The sequence below is a fragment of the Mastigoproctus giganteus genome, chromosome 3, assembly GCF_048544385.1.
Source record: "Mastigoproctus giganteus isolate SK-2022 chromosome 3, ASM4854438v1, whole genome shotgun sequence".
NCBI classification, from domain to species: Eukaryota; Metazoa; Arthropoda; class Arachnida; order Uropygi; family Thelyphonidae; genus Mastigoproctus; species Mastigoproctus giganteus.
In genome coordinates, this window is record NC_143577.1 from 242,720,388 (window position 1) to 242,739,849 (window position 19,462).

At 32.1% G+C, this 19,462-nt stretch overlaps 1 protein-coding gene across 1 annotated transcript in view; it reads left to right on the forward strand.

Moving 5' to 3' along the window:
* Positions 1-7,574, forward strand: part of LOC150088974 (SEC14-like protein 2) — a 96,874-nt gene extending 89,300 nt beyond the window's left edge. Inside the window, exons 10-12 of the mRNA XM_090370979.1 lie at positions 1,263-1,357; positions 4,830-5,133; positions 7,401-7,574. Coding sequence (XP_090227105.1) covers positions 1,263-1,357; positions 4,830-5,133; positions 7,401-7,510 — 509 coding nt within the window. The 3' untranslated portion in view covers positions 7,511-7,574. The remainder of the gene's footprint in view (positions 1-1,262; positions 1,358-4,829; positions 5,134-7,400) is intronic.
* Positions 7,575-19,462: the final 11,888 nt, after the last annotated feature.

Consider the following 19,462-nt stretch of genomic DNA (forward strand, 5'->3'; position numbering starts at 1 on the left):
GTTGATAATATCCTTATTAGGTGGCACAGTCCAAACTTACTGAATGAACTAGCATGCATCAGTTTCATATAAATGGCATTCTTCAACTGAATGCCATCCCTCCACACAAAAACATCCAAAATTAGTATACATGGTCTACTTCTAATTCAGTTGTGAATTTGTATATAGAGAAACACTTACTGTACTGAACGAGCTCATCTTCATAACATTTATAGAAAGCTGATGTGTACCAGCTGATTCAAGCACAGGAAAATTCAGGTTGTTATTAAATGAAGCACCCCATTTCCTATAAATGTCAGCTTGTTGATATGTCTGTCATTGTTTCTGAGGTAAATTTTGGATCCCATTATTAACTGTTATCAGTTCAGTATTGGATGTATTTTTGAGTCTAGTATATACTCAATTTTAATTGACTCTGGAGATGCAAAAAGTGTTGGTAGAGAATGCTTTGAATATTATTGACAGGCAAACAAATAGCACTTTGATTTCAAAGATTCACATGTATAGAATGATTCATATAAACTAGAACTTTTTTCTTGGTTTTTACCATGGGTACCTTAATTCAATCTTGGGATCACACTGCAAATGGTGGTTTGGAAACATTTCCCATTTCTGTTCACAAGAAATTCGGAATCATTGCCTTGAAAAAGTAATACAGTTAATTTTGTGATGGGAATCTGAGCTTTAGAACATACTTGGGCGAGGTGGCTGAGGGTGTACTGTTAGGGAAAGGAATATCATTATCATCAAGTATCCTTTTAATTACAAAATATGGATAATTCGGTGATAAAATCAGTTATTCCTTAGAATCATACCTTTTTTACTTGAATAACTGATAATTATAGAATTAACAAATGCATCAAGGCCTTCAGAAAGTAGCATTTTTATTAGATCAAGGCCAAATGGGCATCATTTCAAAACCCTTAGTAACTGTCAATAGCTTTAAAATACTTATCTCAAAGATCAAGCCATGCATGTCTAAATACATGTCCAAGCAAGATAAAACCATGAAGGATTTATTAAATTGGTTATGATTGCCTTGATATCTGCAAGATCACACTCACCTTTTTTGATTAAAGGTAAACCAGAAGGCCTCTCTATTTCAGCCTATTGCCCTTTTTTTTTTTTTTTTTTTTTTCCTTAAATACTTTTGTTGTTCACACTTGTTTGTCTTAAGGAAATTAACTAAAAATTCAGATGGTACACTTTAGTTATAATACAGATTGTATGAATGAAACAGTATATGCAGTTCTTGCTTTCAGAGACATGGAAACCAGCATTACTTGAAGATGTTGATGTTAATGAGTTACCTGCACGTTGGGGAGGAGATAAACTAGATGGAGAAGAGCAACCTCTTGTAAGTCATTTGTTTACTTTAGCAGTATCTCTATTAGGTATTTGTAATTATTTTGTCAAATTAGATACTTCATTTTTCAGTTTTTACATACCACATTAGTTTACATAGTGTTGCAGAAACGGCCATTTTGATGGATGAGCTATTTTTGAATGCAGTTTGCTGGACACATGCATTGGTTTTAGCTTAACATTGATTATGTCCCTATTTCTGTTTTGTACAGTTATTTTGCAATATTTATAATATATAGAGGATGATGATAGATTTTTAAAAACATTCTGTAAAAGATTGTTTTGTATTATATTGTGTTAATTTGAATTGTGTTAATCATTTACTCCTTTAAGAATAATTTTTAAATTGGATTCTTATATCCTGAGAATTAATGAATCAGTGAAGATTTCAATATTCATGTAGTTTAGAATGGACAAACAAATGGTAGTTGTTATTTTGTTTTTCCACTTTATCAAGCAGAAAAAATTATATAATCATTTTTGACTGATGTCATAGTAATTACGATGCATGTGTATCATTCATACCATTGAGAGGTGCAAAAAAAAAAAAAAAAAAAACCAATAAAACCGAAGTTGAATGAGTAAAATGAGGAAGAAGAAAAGTTGGTTCTGTGAGGTTGAAGTTGGACAAGGTCAAGGTGTGTTTATTTTAGTTGCAGTCTCCAGAGTTCCTCTATATACCTATATACTGCTGTAGCATCTGAAAAGGCAAAAAGCCAAGACCGGCAAGTGTGTGTAGGTAGGTGTGTAATTATGTGTGGTGTTGCGTTGAGTGTCAACACCTGGTAACTTTGCAGCCAGGGCGCAGGGGACATCTGGTCCCCTGACTCCCAACCTGAGCCACGAGGAGGTGTGCCAGGGATAACTTTATTACCAGAGACACTTTATCAGGATTATCAGGCAAGCCTGGGAGCCCCAAGGTGGTTAGGGAAAGGAAGTGGAGATAAGAATGAGAAGTATGGAGATTGGAAGGAAAGGGAAGGAAAGTTGAATAGAAGATAAGAGGAAGAAGAAAGACATCCTCTGTAATAGAAGAGAAAAGTTTACAATAGTAAAATGAAATAGTATATAGTGAAGTATATTCTATTACATTTAAACTCTAATTTAAAGATACTTAGACATATTTGAATAGCGCTGCAAAGCTAGCAACCAAACAGTGTCAATGAAAATTACACTGGTGTTCAAAGAGTGCATCACTCCTTAAAATTGTAATTGTCGTCCAAATAACATAAGTATATGGCAATATTTCTTACAGATTGCATCAGATAAGATTGACATGTGTAGGTGATGAAGCTATATAAGCATGCTCTGCAAGAATTGCAATCATTCCTTGCTTGTGTCAGGATGGCGAGTTACGTGCAGTTGACGCCATGAAGAAAGAGTGCTATTGTTGCTTTACGTGAGGAAGGATGTTCTTCCCATTATATTTCTTATAGAGTGTCTTGTAATCAGTTAACAGCAAGTAGATTTCTTTCCAAACTCAAGAATACTGGTTCCGCTGATAGGAAAAAAGGAACTGGACACAAACAAGTCTCTATGCCAAAACAGGACCACATTTTGAAGTGTTTATGCCTAAAAAACCGTAAAGTTTCGTCTGAGCTGAAAAGAGAATGGGAAGAACATACAGGAGTGGTAGCAAGTGCAGTAACAGTCAGAAGATGCCTCTTCAAAAATGGACTTGTAGCCCGTCGTCCTAAGAAGATGATCCTCCTCACACAAAAAATGAAAAAGGCCCAATTAATTTGGTGTAAGGAGCATGTCAAATGGACCCCCGAGCAGTGGAAGTCCAGTTATTTTCTTGGATGAGAAGAAATTCAACCTGCATGGCTCTGATTGGAGACAAACGATTTGCCGTAGTCATGGTGAAGAATACCACCCAGACTGTACAATGTCTACAGTGAAATTCCCTACCAGCCAATTGATATGGGGATGCATTTTGTATCACGGAGTAGGTCACCTGCAGTTTATAAAAGGTTCCATAAATGCCAGTGGATACTTGCCTATATTGGAAGGCAAATTGCTGCCAACCATTAGAGACCATTTCTACCTGCCAAGTAACTGCATCTTTCCGGATGACTCTGCTCCTTGTCATCGGGTGAAAAGTGTAAGTAGGCACTTCTGTAGTTACTTTAGCTTCATTTCTTCATTCGAGGTTCGACAGTAATGTGTTTACATTTGTTACAAGTGAAAAAATGGTTAGAAGAACGGTCCATTACAAATCTTAGCTGGCCAGGAAACAGCCCAGACTTGAATCGTATAGAGAACTGTTAGCATCGTGTGGAATCTGCAGTTGCCAGAAAGAAACCAAAGACCCTTCATGAACTTCAAGAAGCCATAATTCATGTTTGGAGCCACGAACTATCAGTTGATTATCTTCAGAAATTGATCTTTTCAATGCCTCTACGGTGTGCTGCTGTCATCAGGGCCAGAGGCGGTTCAACTAAATATTAGTTTGCATCTGGTGAACTTTTCATTTTGTTTTCTATTTAAAATGATAAACTAAAGCAAATTAAGGGCTTTGGATGACATTTCAGCCATAATTGTCTTGTTTACCAAAACTGTTGTACAGTATAAAGGTTGCAAATGCTCATTTTGGAATATTTTGAGAGCACCTGTCAAATATTATTTAACTTTGTCTTAACTATTAATAAATATCTTTTGTTTATATTTCTATTTGTGATGCTAGTCATTAATGTAACATACCATTCCAAAAAAGGGTTAGAAATCAAATTTCTAGGTGATGCACTTTCTTTGAACACCAGTGTATATTCAAGTCTAAAATTATATACAAGTCTACAGCCTATAGACAGGAAGTAACATTAAGAGCCATATGTCTCCAAAAGAAAAATATTCACAATAAATGTCAACAGCAAGAAAACATTAGTGTTTTTGGCACTATCTTTTAGAACAAAGTTTCCTGAAAGTTAAACCTTTGGTCTTGTACATAGTCATTAAAATTTGATACCTATAATGTATATCATTAACTGGACTTATTTTCCTGCAAGACATAGCCATTAACCTCTCATAAACACAAGATTTAATTTTCAACAACAGTTCTTACAAACAACTTACAATAAAACTACTTACTTACTCAGCGAAACTCGGAGACAAGAAACCTTAACTCTTTGGTGTAACACCTCATTAAGGATTAACATTTATAATGCACTTTAGTATTTTAGTATAGATATACTCATATACAGTGCTTTTTTTGGGATGGTAAGGTATCTTAATGTTACTGGCACCTTTATTGACAGTAATGTGCGACATTTGGATGCAGTGCACTTCGAAATTTGTAATAGTCCATAAATTTTTTTTCACATGTTTACCTACTATTCAAATAATTTACACAATCTATAAATTAATAAATTTTGTTATTTTCCACTAGAAAAATTATTTTGTAATTTTTTTTTAAGGGTAATTTAACAATTTTCAAAGTTTGCTTTCCCCCTTTTTTTTTATGACAGGTATGTCTAGGTGGTCCAGTTCCATGTTCCTATTATACAGCTCCCAGCAGACGTTTATCAACTGATCAGAATCTTACAACAATTACTATTGAAAAGAAATCTGTATTGCCTGTTGAATTCTCAGTACTAGTGCCTGGTTCTATTTTACAGTGGGAATTTCAGACCGAAAATTATGATATTGGATTTGGAGTTTATCGCAAAATAGAGGGAGGAGAGGATACTGAAGAATTGGTTCCCATCCAGAGAGTTAACTGCCACCTGGTGCCTGAAGATGGCGTCTTGTTATGTGACAAACCTGGAACATGTAAGTGGCTTTTTTGTCTAGTGTACAAAACTTGTATTTCCAATTTTTGACATTATCTATTAAAAATTATGTGAAAAAAAAAAAAATTCAATGGTAAAAAAAAGATAGAGAACAAAATTATAGTTCATTGGATTAGAAAAATCAAGAAAAATTCTGATATGAAATTTTACCCAAAGGCTAGGATAGGGATCCTCATTAATTGAACACCATTTTCCTTGCAACCACATGACTCACATTTATAATTAAAAAAAAAACTGTTTTTCTTGGATCATGGATAAGGTGTCCTCCCTTATCTCTGCACAATAAACAGACAAAATTAGTTTGTTTCCTAAGTATAGTCATTATACTATACTTAGGAACATAACTATATGGCATTTCAGAACATCTTTTGGCTTTGCTATCAAGTCTAAAAAAAAAATGCAGAAAGTGCAAAAAGGGATAATACAAAGTTTAAAACCCAACTCGTTATAATACTGTAATCCAAAAATAAAGACTATGAACCAATTTTTGATGCTTCTGACAATACAAGATCCTGGTACAAAATATTCAATAACATGTCAATTAAACATGTTATTGAATATCTTTTTAAACCCTGAATATTAGATTTAAATTGTTAGACAAAGTTGCCAGATATTAGGAAAAAGCTTAAAATGTCTGAAAATTTTTCCTTCCTGAATGATGAAGAAACTAATGATTTCTATGACTGTAGGCTTTATAGAGTTACTACTATTGATAAATACCATGTGATATTCATCAGTTATCGTCAAAAGGATGAATCCATTATAGGAAAATATTCTCTTTATTTTGCTACCAAAATTTAATGAGCAGTTAAAGGTCAAGCATAGGAAACTCACATGTACAATGTGTGGCCTAGGTCCATTACATAGACAGGCATTTAGAAAAAGGCTGCTAATGATAGATTCAGGGCTCATCACCTGTTTTAGGCCTTTAAAAAATCTCTTTGAAAGTTATTGCCCTACTGCAAAAAGATCTTGCCAGATCTACATGGAGAATATCACTTATCTTGTTAACAGCTTGGGTACCCATTTGTAGCATATTTTCTTATAATCTAATGTGTCTAAAATGATTAATACGAAAGCTCTAGTACTTGCATTACTGCATATGCAGTTATTCTCTTCTCTTTTTGAATAATTTTACTAGAGGTAAGAATATTCTAGACCTCATCATTACTCACAAATCAGATGACATCACAGGGATTAAAGTACAGGAACTATTGGCAGGTAGTGATCATGCAGTTGTTAGTTGGAAAATGAAGGAAGATGTTGCAGTAGTTAAAGGCACTACACGGTATCTAAATTGGGCAGTTTGCAGAGAGAGAGAGAGAGAGAGAGAGAGAGAAGGCAAATATATTAGAATCATTTCTTCCAAAATCTTAATGTTTTCTTCTGTGCATACAGACTTTGGCTTCTGCTCCTTAGCTTGTCACAAATATCAGTGACCCTTCCCTTAAAACATGCAAGTCATCTAAAGATATTGCTTATATCAATAGTGCCTTTTTGGTATACTTTCCTCAATTTTTCATGAATCTGGACAGCCGAGTTTTCTCATGTTAATAGAAACAAACCTCAGTTTGACTGTTCATAACTTCAGATATGTATTTTTATTTTATCTTGTTTATGTTGTAACATCTGTACTATCAGTATGTAAAGCTTTTTGATGCTAACTCAATTATAAAAAATTTCATTGCCCCAAATGCATTACTTATGGACCAAGCATTAGGTTGTATACCTATTATACACATTTGTGTATAATAGGTATACACATTTTATATGCTTTTATACACATTTGTAAATAACTTTTGGCCTCTTTCCTTCTATTGTCAAAGACGTGATGATTACCTAGTGTTTCACTTTTGTGGTGTCCATGTTTTCCCTTTGGGTAGGCTACTTTAAATTTCTTCTGTTCCTCCATACTTCATTGTATTGAGCTGGACCTGTGCAAATAAGATACTTGAGAGTATGATAAAACTACATTTTTGTATATATTAAGCTTATTTATAGGCAAGTTAGATAATTTATTAAATGCCCCCATGCCTATCCATGTTGATGAAAGCAGTGCATGCTATCTTCCTAAACTTTCTATGGAACATCTGTTAAATTATTTCACTTATCATAAAAATGTTACTATTTACATTTTGTGTAATTTTTAATTAAATGGTGATTGCAAAACAAATTAACATCTAATTTATTATATGATTAATTAAGGTTTTTTTTTTTTTTTTTTTTTTTTCTTTCACTTCATTCCAGACATCTTGAAATTCGACAACTCCTTTAGCTGGTGTCGTCGAAAGCGACTGATGTATCAGGTTGAGGTCATCCCTCCTGCAGAATCGGACTCTCAGAAGGAATCTGTGTGAATCAGCTTTCCTGTCTTAATGGCCTTTGTTATCACTGTAATTCTGTGATAACTGTTTGTCATTGTCTTCTTTGGGGAACTTATTTAATGTCATAGCTAAAATTAGTTTAAACTTAAATTTTAATTGCACTTTTTTTTTTTTTTTTTTTATATTCAGGTGCATCATTGGGTTGTATAATTTTCCAGTTAGTTTTAGAATATGTAGCAGATATGTACTAAAGTTTTATTTAGCTCATTCTACTGACTCTGAATTCATTTATATATATATTTAGTTTAGTTCAGTTATTTAGTTTAGTTCAGTTCTGTTTTGCATCTTATTTGTGAGATGTTAAATGGAGATTTCATTTAAAATAACAAGAATACCAGTCCATTTATGGTTCTCCATAAGTCTGTATTCCATATAAATAAATCTAGTGAAAAAAAAAATCATAAAGTCTATTCTGAGAATAAATCAAGATTATTTTTAAATAATAGGCATATTTTTTCCATGGATAATAAGAATTCCCTTATAGAATCAGCTTAAACAGCATTGTTTGAATTTATCTTTTTTAGTATAGTAGATTAAAGCATAAGGGAACTCATGAATGGAATAAGAATGAAGTTAATTGTGAATCAAAATAATAAGCTTTCATATTAGCTGTTATTAATTTCCTTCTTGTTTTGACTCCTCTGTTAAGTATCCCCAAAGTTTTCTCATCTCCATATTGTGATGTGATAACCTGTGTTGTGATCATTTTTAATAATCTTGACATTCCATGTCTGAGAGCACAAATTTGGTCAATTGACACAGCCAAACTCAGGTTGGAATGAATATTTCACTACAATCTTTTGACTGGTCTGAGTAGATTGAAAAGAGAATACAAGGAAACAGTATGGTGCAATATGAATTTCAGCTGTGTAATTGGTTGTCCTTTGGCAATTCACTATGTTTTAATTCTGAATTTTTGGTTTTTTTCCTTTGAAAATGAGCATTTTAATGTTGGTGTGTATACATTGCATTAAAGTTTCTCTCTATATGTGAAAGGAAAGTAACCAAAATTTTGAGATACGTTAAAAATTTGCTTTCTTTCTGAACTGTCTTACTGTGATTTCTGTGGAGTATGAAATTTGAAATTTTCTGTTATATAAGCAGTAAAACTGCTGTTCTAATTTTCCAGTGCTGTATTTAATCACATTGAGAAAATATACAAATTCATTTTAATAACATATCATTTATGTGCTCTCTGTATGTGTGGATATGCATACTGAATTCTTAGTTATGAATACATATTACAAAGTTATATATATGTATATATATGACACTAGAAATTATTATTTTTCCCCCCTAAAAATTTGTTTCCTCTGTATTCTTTTAGATATATATATATATATATATAGTGTATTCAAAAAGAAATGTTATATGTATGTTTGGTCAGTGCTGTTTTATCATTGTTAATATGATCTTTGATTTTCAAGTTGTACTTATGGAGATTAATTGTGGCTTTTTTATTCTACCTTTAATGTGTCGATAGAAATTATTGATATTTATTATCCACACTTCCCACTCTTAGCTAGTTTCCTATGCCAGTTGTTCTACATGAAGTAAAGGATGTGAAAATGTTATTCAGGAATTTCTTTCTCTGTTCTAATATCAATGTATCTGTTATTTTTATTTATTTTTATTTTTTCATATATAATTTCTTTATTTACTAAAGACCTTTGTTTGTTTTAAAGACTTTTCAAATGATTAATCTGCTTATAGATGTTCTATGTAAAAGTTTTCTTTGCCCTTTTGCCATTCTGTATTTATATTACAAAATGGTCTTTGTTTCACTATGATAGTCATTTTTCCTTTTTTTATGATTTTTTTTTTTTTTAAATGTGTGTAATGTATGTCCTGTATTTGAGAATGCAGGATTATAAAATAGCAAGAGAAATAATTCCTGTATGGAATCATTAAAATGTTATTGACCTTTTGGAATTACAAATGTATAATGTATTGTTGATATCCCTTAAAGAATTTATTAGGCTCTAAATAAGTTGATCAGATTTTATTGACATTCTGACACAGTACTGAGGTTGAATAAACCAAAGTAATATTAGCATATGCACATCGGGGTATATCTCTACCAGCAAAATATTTTAAATCAATTTTCCAGTTTTTTTTTTTTTTTTGCATGTTTGAAAACTTCAGTGTGATAAGGCATGTCTGTTCTTGTGTTTAGTATTCCCATATAGTTTTAGTAGAATATTCAATTCTATCACCCCCTTCTACAATTCAACAGCATATACTTTCCCTATAAGCTTCAGGCACAAATATCTTTTAGGTAATTTATGAATATATATGAGAGGAGCCGAAAGATGTGGATGCTGTCTGATCTGCACCCATTTTGGTATAACCTACTTATCAGTAGATTATATCAAAATGAGCTGTCCTTGTTTTTGGAACCTCTCTGAAAATTTGTTGGTCAAATGTCAACAAAATTTCTGTGTACCTTATATAAAGAGCAACATGGTTCTTTATGCCATTGTATGATGTATCCTATTAGTGTTCTGTGTAGTATTTTAAAGAGTATGAATGTTATTTAGCCAAAGAAAATATAGATTCCTGTAAACATGTTAAGTCTACCTCCATGCCATATGTGGATTACTGGGCAATAAATCTCAGAGTTTGCTTCAATTTTTACATTTTTTTTTTTTTTTTTTTTTTATAATACAAGTTATATTAGTGTGTTGTATTTGAGTTTAACTTTGGTTTTGTTTAATATACGTTTATCTTCCTTATTTCACTTACACAGACACACACAAAAAGCATTACAGATAAGTAAAAATGCCTAAAAAAAATCCATGTACCTGAACAGCTTACTTCTTTTCAATTTAATTTGGGTATAGTGTAATCCAGGGGTCCCCATCATTTTTGGTATAGTGGGCATGAATAATAAGAGAGCAACACTAAATTGTTGTCTAGATTATCAAGTGAGCACTGCTATATTTTCGAATGATAAAAAATTATATGAGATGGAAAAAAAATTAAACCTTAGAAGCTGTTGAACATTGGAATAAGTGTTGACATTTGCTTTCAAAAGCACAGCAGGGTTGAAACCCCACTCTTCCTTTTAAACCAGAAAATTCTGAAGTTTTCAACTGAGACTATATAGGAAGTCGGAGGTGGCTTGGCTTTTGTGCTTGAGAGGCAAACCCATTTCTTGCATGTCAAAATGAATGCAAAAATTAAAACTTAAGCACAATTTTAAACATTGTAGCACACCATCAGGCTATTCGAGAGCACATCAATGTTCATGAACAACAGATTGGGGACTCCTGGTTTAATCTAAGGGTTTGGTGTGTATAATGTAATATTTGGTGAAACAGGTGTAAAGAATGATTAATGTGAAAAGTTCCAAAATCAAACTTTTTATATTTTCTGTATTTCTCTTTTTCTATTTAATGTGGGAATTACTAAAATCAAGCTTTTTATCATTATAATACTTGCTGTGGGTGATCTTCACAGCAGTTACCAGTGGCAAGTTGTGTGATCTGTTATCCAGGTTTTTGATTCATTTAAGGTGCTCTCAGTAATTTGCATTTGGCAGTGACTCAAGCCTGTTAATTGTTGCTTTGTTAACATTAGTAGGTACAAGGGATGATTGGTATGATATTAATTATTTGTTGATTTATGTCATAATTATTTTGAAATTCACTTAATGATTAACTTATTATTCAAATTGGTGATATTGTATACTTTAAAATACAGTGCACACCGCTCATTGTAATCACAGGTAATGTTATCATTTTTCATACATATGTACTGGAAGTGATTACATAACATCCTAATTTGTTCTTGAACTATGTCGTGTGATTGATTTTGCTTTGTACAGTTCATATGGTTGTCAGTGTTGTTACTCCATGAAAGAAAGTACTGTGTCTGTACTCCTACCAGTCTGAGTGTTTTGCAGTAGAGCATCAACCCTTTTTCTAATTCTTGACTTTAATATTTTTCTGACTTTTATGATTTATGGATCTCCAGAAAGTGTGACAGTTTCTTTTATATTGATGGCTTTCTCAAAGAATAATGGACAGCCAAATTAAAGAATTTTATATTTCTTGATTGTTTTCTTTCTGTCGACTTCCACCTTTTTATGTACACACTGATCTGCATCAGTAAACAATTCTGAACAGCTGCATTCTTGTTCCATTGGCTGTTGTTATTACTTTAGGTGAATCCTCAAGTGATCACAATAAGAGGCATATACTGTACTCATTTAAATGACTAGCTACTCTGGAAGAATCTAGTTGTTGTTATGGTTGAGCACTGTTCTAAGTTTATACTTGAAACTGGGAAACAGAAGCAAAATTTTGCTTTTTAGATACAGAATTGAATTAAAGTGCCAAAGTTTAATAAATAAATAGATATAATAATTATCCCGGAACAAGAACTGATCCAGTTCCGACTTTATTTAAATCGCTGATATTTTCTACAGAAATTATGATGTGGTATTCTTGATTACATGTAATATGTCCGTTTAATCGGATTTTAAAATTGAAGTTTCACATAGCTACCAAAAACACGACACTGTCTAGTCAGAGTAAACGAAATTTCAGCAGTTCATGATAGATTTATAAAATTAAGCCATAGCAGTTTGTTTAGACATTATTTCATTTTACTACATTAATTAAATGTAGTAAAACAATTCCACAGGATTGCAAGAAAAATACTGAGCATAAAAAGTAGCAGAGTTGAAGAGGAATACCTATATGTAACTGAAGCCAGCTAATTGTTGATTGCCTGGTTTGATTTAGGCGTGTGTTAAGTTGACTGTTTCAAGTGTTCAGTTTTAAAATGTGGCTATTTTTTGGACAAATTAAAATTCACTCTACTCATTTTTTATTGTGTTAGCCACACATAAGCATTTCCCTAACGAACAGTTTCCATTCTATTAACACAGAAGAGAAAATTTTTGTTTGCACATTCAGGATGGTTTGCTATGGTGACTATCCCACATGATATTATATTATTAATTTTCTGAAATTCAGATTTTCTAAATCATTACAACCCAATTAGAAATGGTGGTTTGTGATAATTTAAAATTTTCACACGAGATTCCAGTTTAAAAGTGCTAGTTCTTTTGTTAATGTTTTTATAATTTTTTGTTTTCTCACTCGTCACCTTCTTATGGTATTGGAAATTTACTCTTCTAGTTCCTGTCCACTGTTGGTCCAAGGTATCTGTCCAAACAAATGTTTCATCTTTACATATTCAGTGAGCATCCTTATTTTTCTACCAACTGTGGCAGGTCTAAGTTTCCCGAAACTGTTATCATGTTGGTCTTTGCCGTGTTACTGTAGCAATAAATATAAATCAAGGGAATTTGTTGAGAATTGAGGAGATATAATGAATTATTTATGTATTTCTTTTATGGTAATTTTATGAACATTTAATTATAACAGATGTAAATACAACCAGTTGCTTGGATAATATTGAGGCCTTCTGTTTAGATAATGTGTGGAGATGCAATAAGACCATGGATGTGATTAGTATTTTAGCAGGTTGCATTTTGTTTGTGCCAGCAACATGCCTGAGCCTTGAATGTCTGCAACTTTGTTCCATCAAACTTTACTGTTGTTATTTCAGTGATAAATTTTGTATTAAGATTAAGGCAATAGTATTCATCTGAGAGCAGTGCATTGCAAAAAGTAGTGAAAAAAAATGTATAAATTATAGACAGCTATGCAGTTCACCTTGTATTTTTATGCAAGTGTGGTAGTATGCCATAAGCAGGATGTCTAACTTTCCATATCACATTGTGTGTAATTCCTAGCATTGTTTAAGCTGATGTTCTGTGTACGAGTTCAATAAAAACAACCTGTTGCTTCCACCATTTGCATGATAAATTCACTCTGGGGACTGAAAAGTAATCTTTTCCACTGCTCATAACTAGTCTGAGGGTTATCGCTTTTCTGCCTTGCCATCTTACTATTGGATTTAAATATTTGTTCCCAAGACATCTTTGAATTGAACAAGTGATTTGCAGCTATTTAATATTTCGTTTTAATTTGAATATAAAAATATTTTGGGAACTAATCTTTGAACCAGATTAAATATAATGTAAGATAGTTGTAGTGCTAAAATGCCACATCCCTGGATATATATATTCATCAGTTCTACAAGCTAAAACATTTTTACATTGGAAAGGATAGAAAAGGCAAAGGAGTTTCATCCAGCATATGCATGAATTATATTTATCCATAAGCGTTTAAGTTCTAAATCCTTCTGTACTTGAATGATGTAACTAGAATGAAAAAAATTCTTCAGAGGAACAAGTTCAGTAATAATAATTAGTCTTAATCGTACAAGATCCAATTACCTTTTTCTTATGAAACTTAAATGATATTTGAAATTATTTTCATATTCAATAAATAATAAAATTGTAAATATTATTTAAGGATGGTATTGTGGGTTAAATAATCATATGAAGAGCTGAAGTTCCAAACTTTCTAAGTGGCAAATTTTGCTAAAATTAGTTTTTGCCTTAGAATAGTTCTGTGTGCTAGTGCTGATGCCCTCTATGCATTATAAGTGTCTCCCACCAGTAATTAAATTATTGGTAGGAAGCACTTAGAACATATAGAGGGTATCAGCACTGGCACATAGAACTATTCTAAGGCAAAAACTGATTTTAGCAAAATTTGCCACTTAGAAAGTTTGGAACTTCAGCCCTTCGGGTGTGTGTATATAATCTTCAAATGCTGTATTGCTGAATAAAATGAATGCTTAATCAAAACTAGGCACCTAAGAATACATATTTTTAAAGGTCAAAATGTATAAAAAGGACATTCACTATAGTTGCAAGATAAAAGTGGGAGCCTTCTACAGTATAAGCTGCTATGATCATAATTATCTTTGTTATTTTTTAAATATCAGGTAATCTTTTGTATCAAAGATCACAGTGAAATATAAGTGACCATCATCAAATTAAAAATGAACACTATGCTTGCAAATGCAGTTTTTAAATTGTTAATTGATTCAAATGTTATTATTTTAAAAGTTCTTACACATTATTATTATTATATTCAAATATAATTCATATTTTAAACTCTTAAAGTATAGTAATAGCATTTGTTTTATTTCATAATACAGTGTATGAAGTGTTTTATATACAGTCAACTCCCATTATGTTCCTGCTTATATCTGTTTTCGTAAGATGCAAAGAAGGAATAAACCCAGATATAATCCTCTTTCCTCTTGATTTTTTGTTTAGGGAAAGGCATGAATAGAGGCTAAATTCTAGGACTCATTTATGATGAGTTTGTTTGTGTCATAGAAACTGCCTCCGATACATATGGTGTTTGTTTATTAAAATGTCTAGTTATATTTAACTCAGTACTTGGAAGGTAAAAAGATTGCTCTTTACAACTCATGTCTAACCATTTAACATGTCACATTTGCAACCTTTTTTATAGCACTTTGTCCACTTTTTCTTGCTAATACAGCAATCGTACTTCCCTTTTTTTTTTTTTTTTTTTTGTGTTTTCAAATTTAGCCCACTAAATTTGATTAATGACAGCATTATTATATTAATACTACATTTATCATGTTTATAAATACTCAAGATATGTTTAGTTTAATAAAACCTTTTTAGATAGAAATTTTCATTCTTTTTAATAGCATACTAAATATTTTAAGGTATTGAAAGTGCCAAAAAGCAAGCATATTACATATAGTGTTCATATTTTCAACATTATAAACCATTTATTCATAAACACTGCAAAAAAAAAAGACATCGATGTTATCTACTAAATTGATGAAATATAAAAAATGGTCCCTCCCCCTAAAAAAAAAGAGTTGGATCCTGTAAGGAGCTTATAGTGCCCCTTACAGCTAGTCCCCTTGAAAGTGCTATAATGGGAGGTCACTCTATATACACATGCACATATTAAAAAGATCGGTCATGTGAATTCACCGTACTAGTTACTGCTAACAAATTAATTTTCACAGGAAGTTTTGCAAATGTCATTTTTCAAATTAAAAAAAAAAATTCTGCTTGCACACATGTAATCATTTGCAAAATAAATGATGACTGAAAGACCAGGTTTTTTTTTTTATCAATTATTTTATTAATTTTAAAGATTATAATCTATGAGACTTATTTTATTCTTAAATCATTTGAAGTTTTTTTTTTTTTTTTTTTTTCATGCTTTTTGCAAATTTTTAGTTCACCTTGGTTCTTCAGCTAAACAAATTGTAAAAATAAATGATGACAAGAAAAGGTCTTGGAAGTATCAACGAACATAGACTGATTTTATGATATTTATGTGAAAGTTTAAACTTTATTTTTAAATAATGGTTCTGTACTTTTGCACAAAAGGGGTGGTGGGAGAACAGAGCCCATTTGTTCAATTACTATAAAACTGTTGTAATGAGATCTAAGAGATTGGGTGAAAAAACTTATTACACTGCATCTTCATTATAGCACTTTCTAAAGTTTCAAACATAACAGTGAAATGCTATCAAACTTTCACATTGCCGTTTCTTTATTACTCTGTTATGACAATCAAACTGTTGTTTGTCTCTCATTGATTTCTACTAATATTGGCTAAACTATATTATATAAACATTGGCGTAAAGTAAGCTGATCTGTTTTTTTTTTTTTTTTTATGATTCTGTTTTTACTCATTGGTGTCATAATGAGCACTGGAGAAAGTTGTTTCTTTCAAACAGCTCTAAGGATAAGCAAGTGTGGTAATTATGTTTGAATGGTCACTAGTTCATCCCCTTTTTCAAAATATATTTTGATGAGTGGCCCATTGGGGCTATCCAGCATTTAAGAAAACATGAAATAAAGAGAATTTTATTTCTTTATATGGAGTGTATCACCTTGGAATAGTTGTCAAAATTTGCTGTTTTGGTAAAGAAAAAAAGTTGGGGGCGGGGGAGCTCTATTAGTAATTGACAAGCACACACATTACACCCTCTGCTGCTGCTGCCTGTGGTTGCAGTTGCTTTGCATCCAGATGATATTGAAATTTCCCTGTGCTCATGACCCCAAGCTACAGCATAAAGATAAATGGAATTGCAACTTTAAAAAAAAACACTGCTTGATTTTGTCAAAAATGCCAACATATATTACGTAATATACATACAGTATGATTGACAATAGTCAGTCAGCATTAATAGAAAACAATGAAGTGACTGATCAGGAATTGGCCCATTCAATGCAAGGAAGTTTTATGTCATTTTTGATAGTCTTTGGACATCATTGTCAATTATTCTCACACACATAACTTAAGCCTATTTTCTTATTCTTTCCATAAAGCTAGGAATTAATATACTTGTTATGAATGTTGATATTTTGTTGTGAAAATTTGACTAATCCTCCATTGCTTTCCCTGTAACTGATGTTGTTATATCCATGCTTGTTATAATTGAGTTCAACTGTACTGAACTGTCTTCTGATAGTATATATATTTGCTCTTTAAAATGTCTAATGAAAAACATCATTAGACATTTTAAAAACATCAGCAAATTAAGTTAGAGACATATTTTAAATATGTATAAGTATTTAAACGTTTTTACTGTGCTATATTAATATTTTTAGCCTGATGCTACTTGTTAACTACTGAATTAAAATTTAATAGTATTTACTTGGAATTCGAACCTTTGATAATATATTGCAACAATTTTTTTCCCCCTCTTTATAATTGCACGTTAGTTTTGTGTTATTAGTCCAATTAACTTTATTGCTGTTGTAAGTAAAGGGTTCAGTTTATTTACAACTATAGATAATTGGTATATGAAGAGAAAGTACATTTTTAACACACAAAAATTGCTTGACCTTAACCTGTGTTAATGTGCAATATTGGCTTGGTGTATGTATTTGATTTATCCTGTTGTATATTCACTAGTCCCAGAATTCTTTGAAACTTGGGATCTGCTACAAGTGATAACTGACAACGAAGTTTTTTTCCCCTCTTCACTGTAAATGTGACTTTAAAATGTTAATGTTATCATTATCTGTATGGATGTTTCCACTGTTATCCTAATAATCTTCTCAAGTTGTCTTGTCTTGAGAATTAATGGCTTCTCAGGTTGCTGTTGTGGAATATCCATGTTGCATGTTAGTGCCTCCAGCTGTCAGTACCTGCAGATTTAATCAATGGAAATAAAATGATAATAAAAATAACATTGTGTTTTCACTCATTGTAATATAACGCAAATTTTGGATAAGAATTGTCTACTTTGACTTGTAATGTAATTTTCTAAAGATAATTATCCCTGGTAGTACACTTAATGTAGTCCAGGTCCATTTTTATTTTAACATAGTCAAAATTTTCATTTGCTTTGTTTACAGACAAAATTTCACTGTGGAAAAACAAGTCTGCACTTTTTAATCTGATAGTGTAAGAGCTACTTCAGTTTCAAATACTCTTTTTTATAAGGCATTATCAATACAGTAATACCCCGACTTACGCTACCCCGACACGCGAACTCGGAGTTACGCGGTTCTTGATTTTTTCGTTTGGCAACGCTGCCGCCCACTATCTTCAAGGTCGTTTTTCATATGTTATCGATATACGGTGCGACGGCGGAGAATGAGAGCGAAAGATGAACAAAATTCAACTTTGTTGCTTTTATGTTTTTTATATCAGTGAAAGGGAAACTCATTTCACCATAATAACGTAAAAACCAACACAATTCCAGCTATCGATATAATCGCAAATGAAATTAGATCGAGTTTACTACCAGTTTATAACAGATTTCACTAGCAGAAACGCAACTGGATTTTTATTGTTTTATGGTAGTAACCCCTAGAAATGCGAGGTGTTAATAGCGTATCTCTGCCTTTATGGTGTTGTTTATTCAGTTGCTACATGCGCGCAGCTTTGTTTATGCGTATCAAGCGTGCCTCCTCGTTTTGTAATTGTGCTTGATTCCCTAAAAATGAGTAAAATACTTAATTAAAAGGTGTGAAAAGGAAGCGTCCTGGTGAAGACACTGCAGATTCAGAGAGAAAAAGAAAAGCAATTATCGATAAACAGAGGCGGACTGGGTCAAAAATTCTTACCCGGGAAAATTTATAGTGGCCTCATACTATGGTTTATTGCCAAAGTCACACTGGCCCACCTTTCCCCAGTAAGGCTTATGGCCAGTCCACCTCTGTCGATAGAGAAAAAATATGAAGTTGTGAAACGCTTTGAGCGAAATGAAAGACCATGTGATATTGCACGTGCTACAGGCCTAAATGAAGCAACGGCAAAAAGCACATGACAATTGCAAACTTGACAGGTTGAAAACTGAAAAGGGCTCAATTGTAAAGGGCTTAAAAATTTTAGAAAACATAGACTCCAACGAAGAACGCGTTATAGCTACAAAGCAAGGAATAAAAAAATTATTAGCTTGCTACGAAGAAATTCTGCGTGAAAAAAAGAACGCGCTGTGTCGTCAGACGAATTTGTTAGATTTTATGAAGCCATCGACATCGAAATAACTTTTTAACGTAAGTCATTTGTTTTTTTAATACATATTTTGTATTAATATGTATAAAGAACTGCAATTTTATTAATATTTTTCTTCTAAACTAGTGTTTTTGTTAGTTCTTGGTCCCAATTAAGCAAAATTTATATGTATTTATATGCAAAATTGTACCCCGACTTACGCGATTTTTGGTCGGACCCACCTATCGCGTAACTTCGGGGTATTACTGTATAAAATGTTAAGTTATATGCTGTTTACAAGTCTCCATCTTTATGAATATATATAAAAGATTAAAATAATATAATTTTAAAACCGAGTATAGTTCAAAAGAAAAGTAAGGCACAAGCTTCGTTGGTGATTTTTACCAGTTGATGGTTCAGAAACTGCTTGTTCCAGGAATGCTGTAAGTATTCAAATTATTTAAGTTTGAAATAATACAGTAATACAGATCTTATTGATATAGGATGTCAGTTAGACCAAAAGCAGACCTGCCAAAACTTC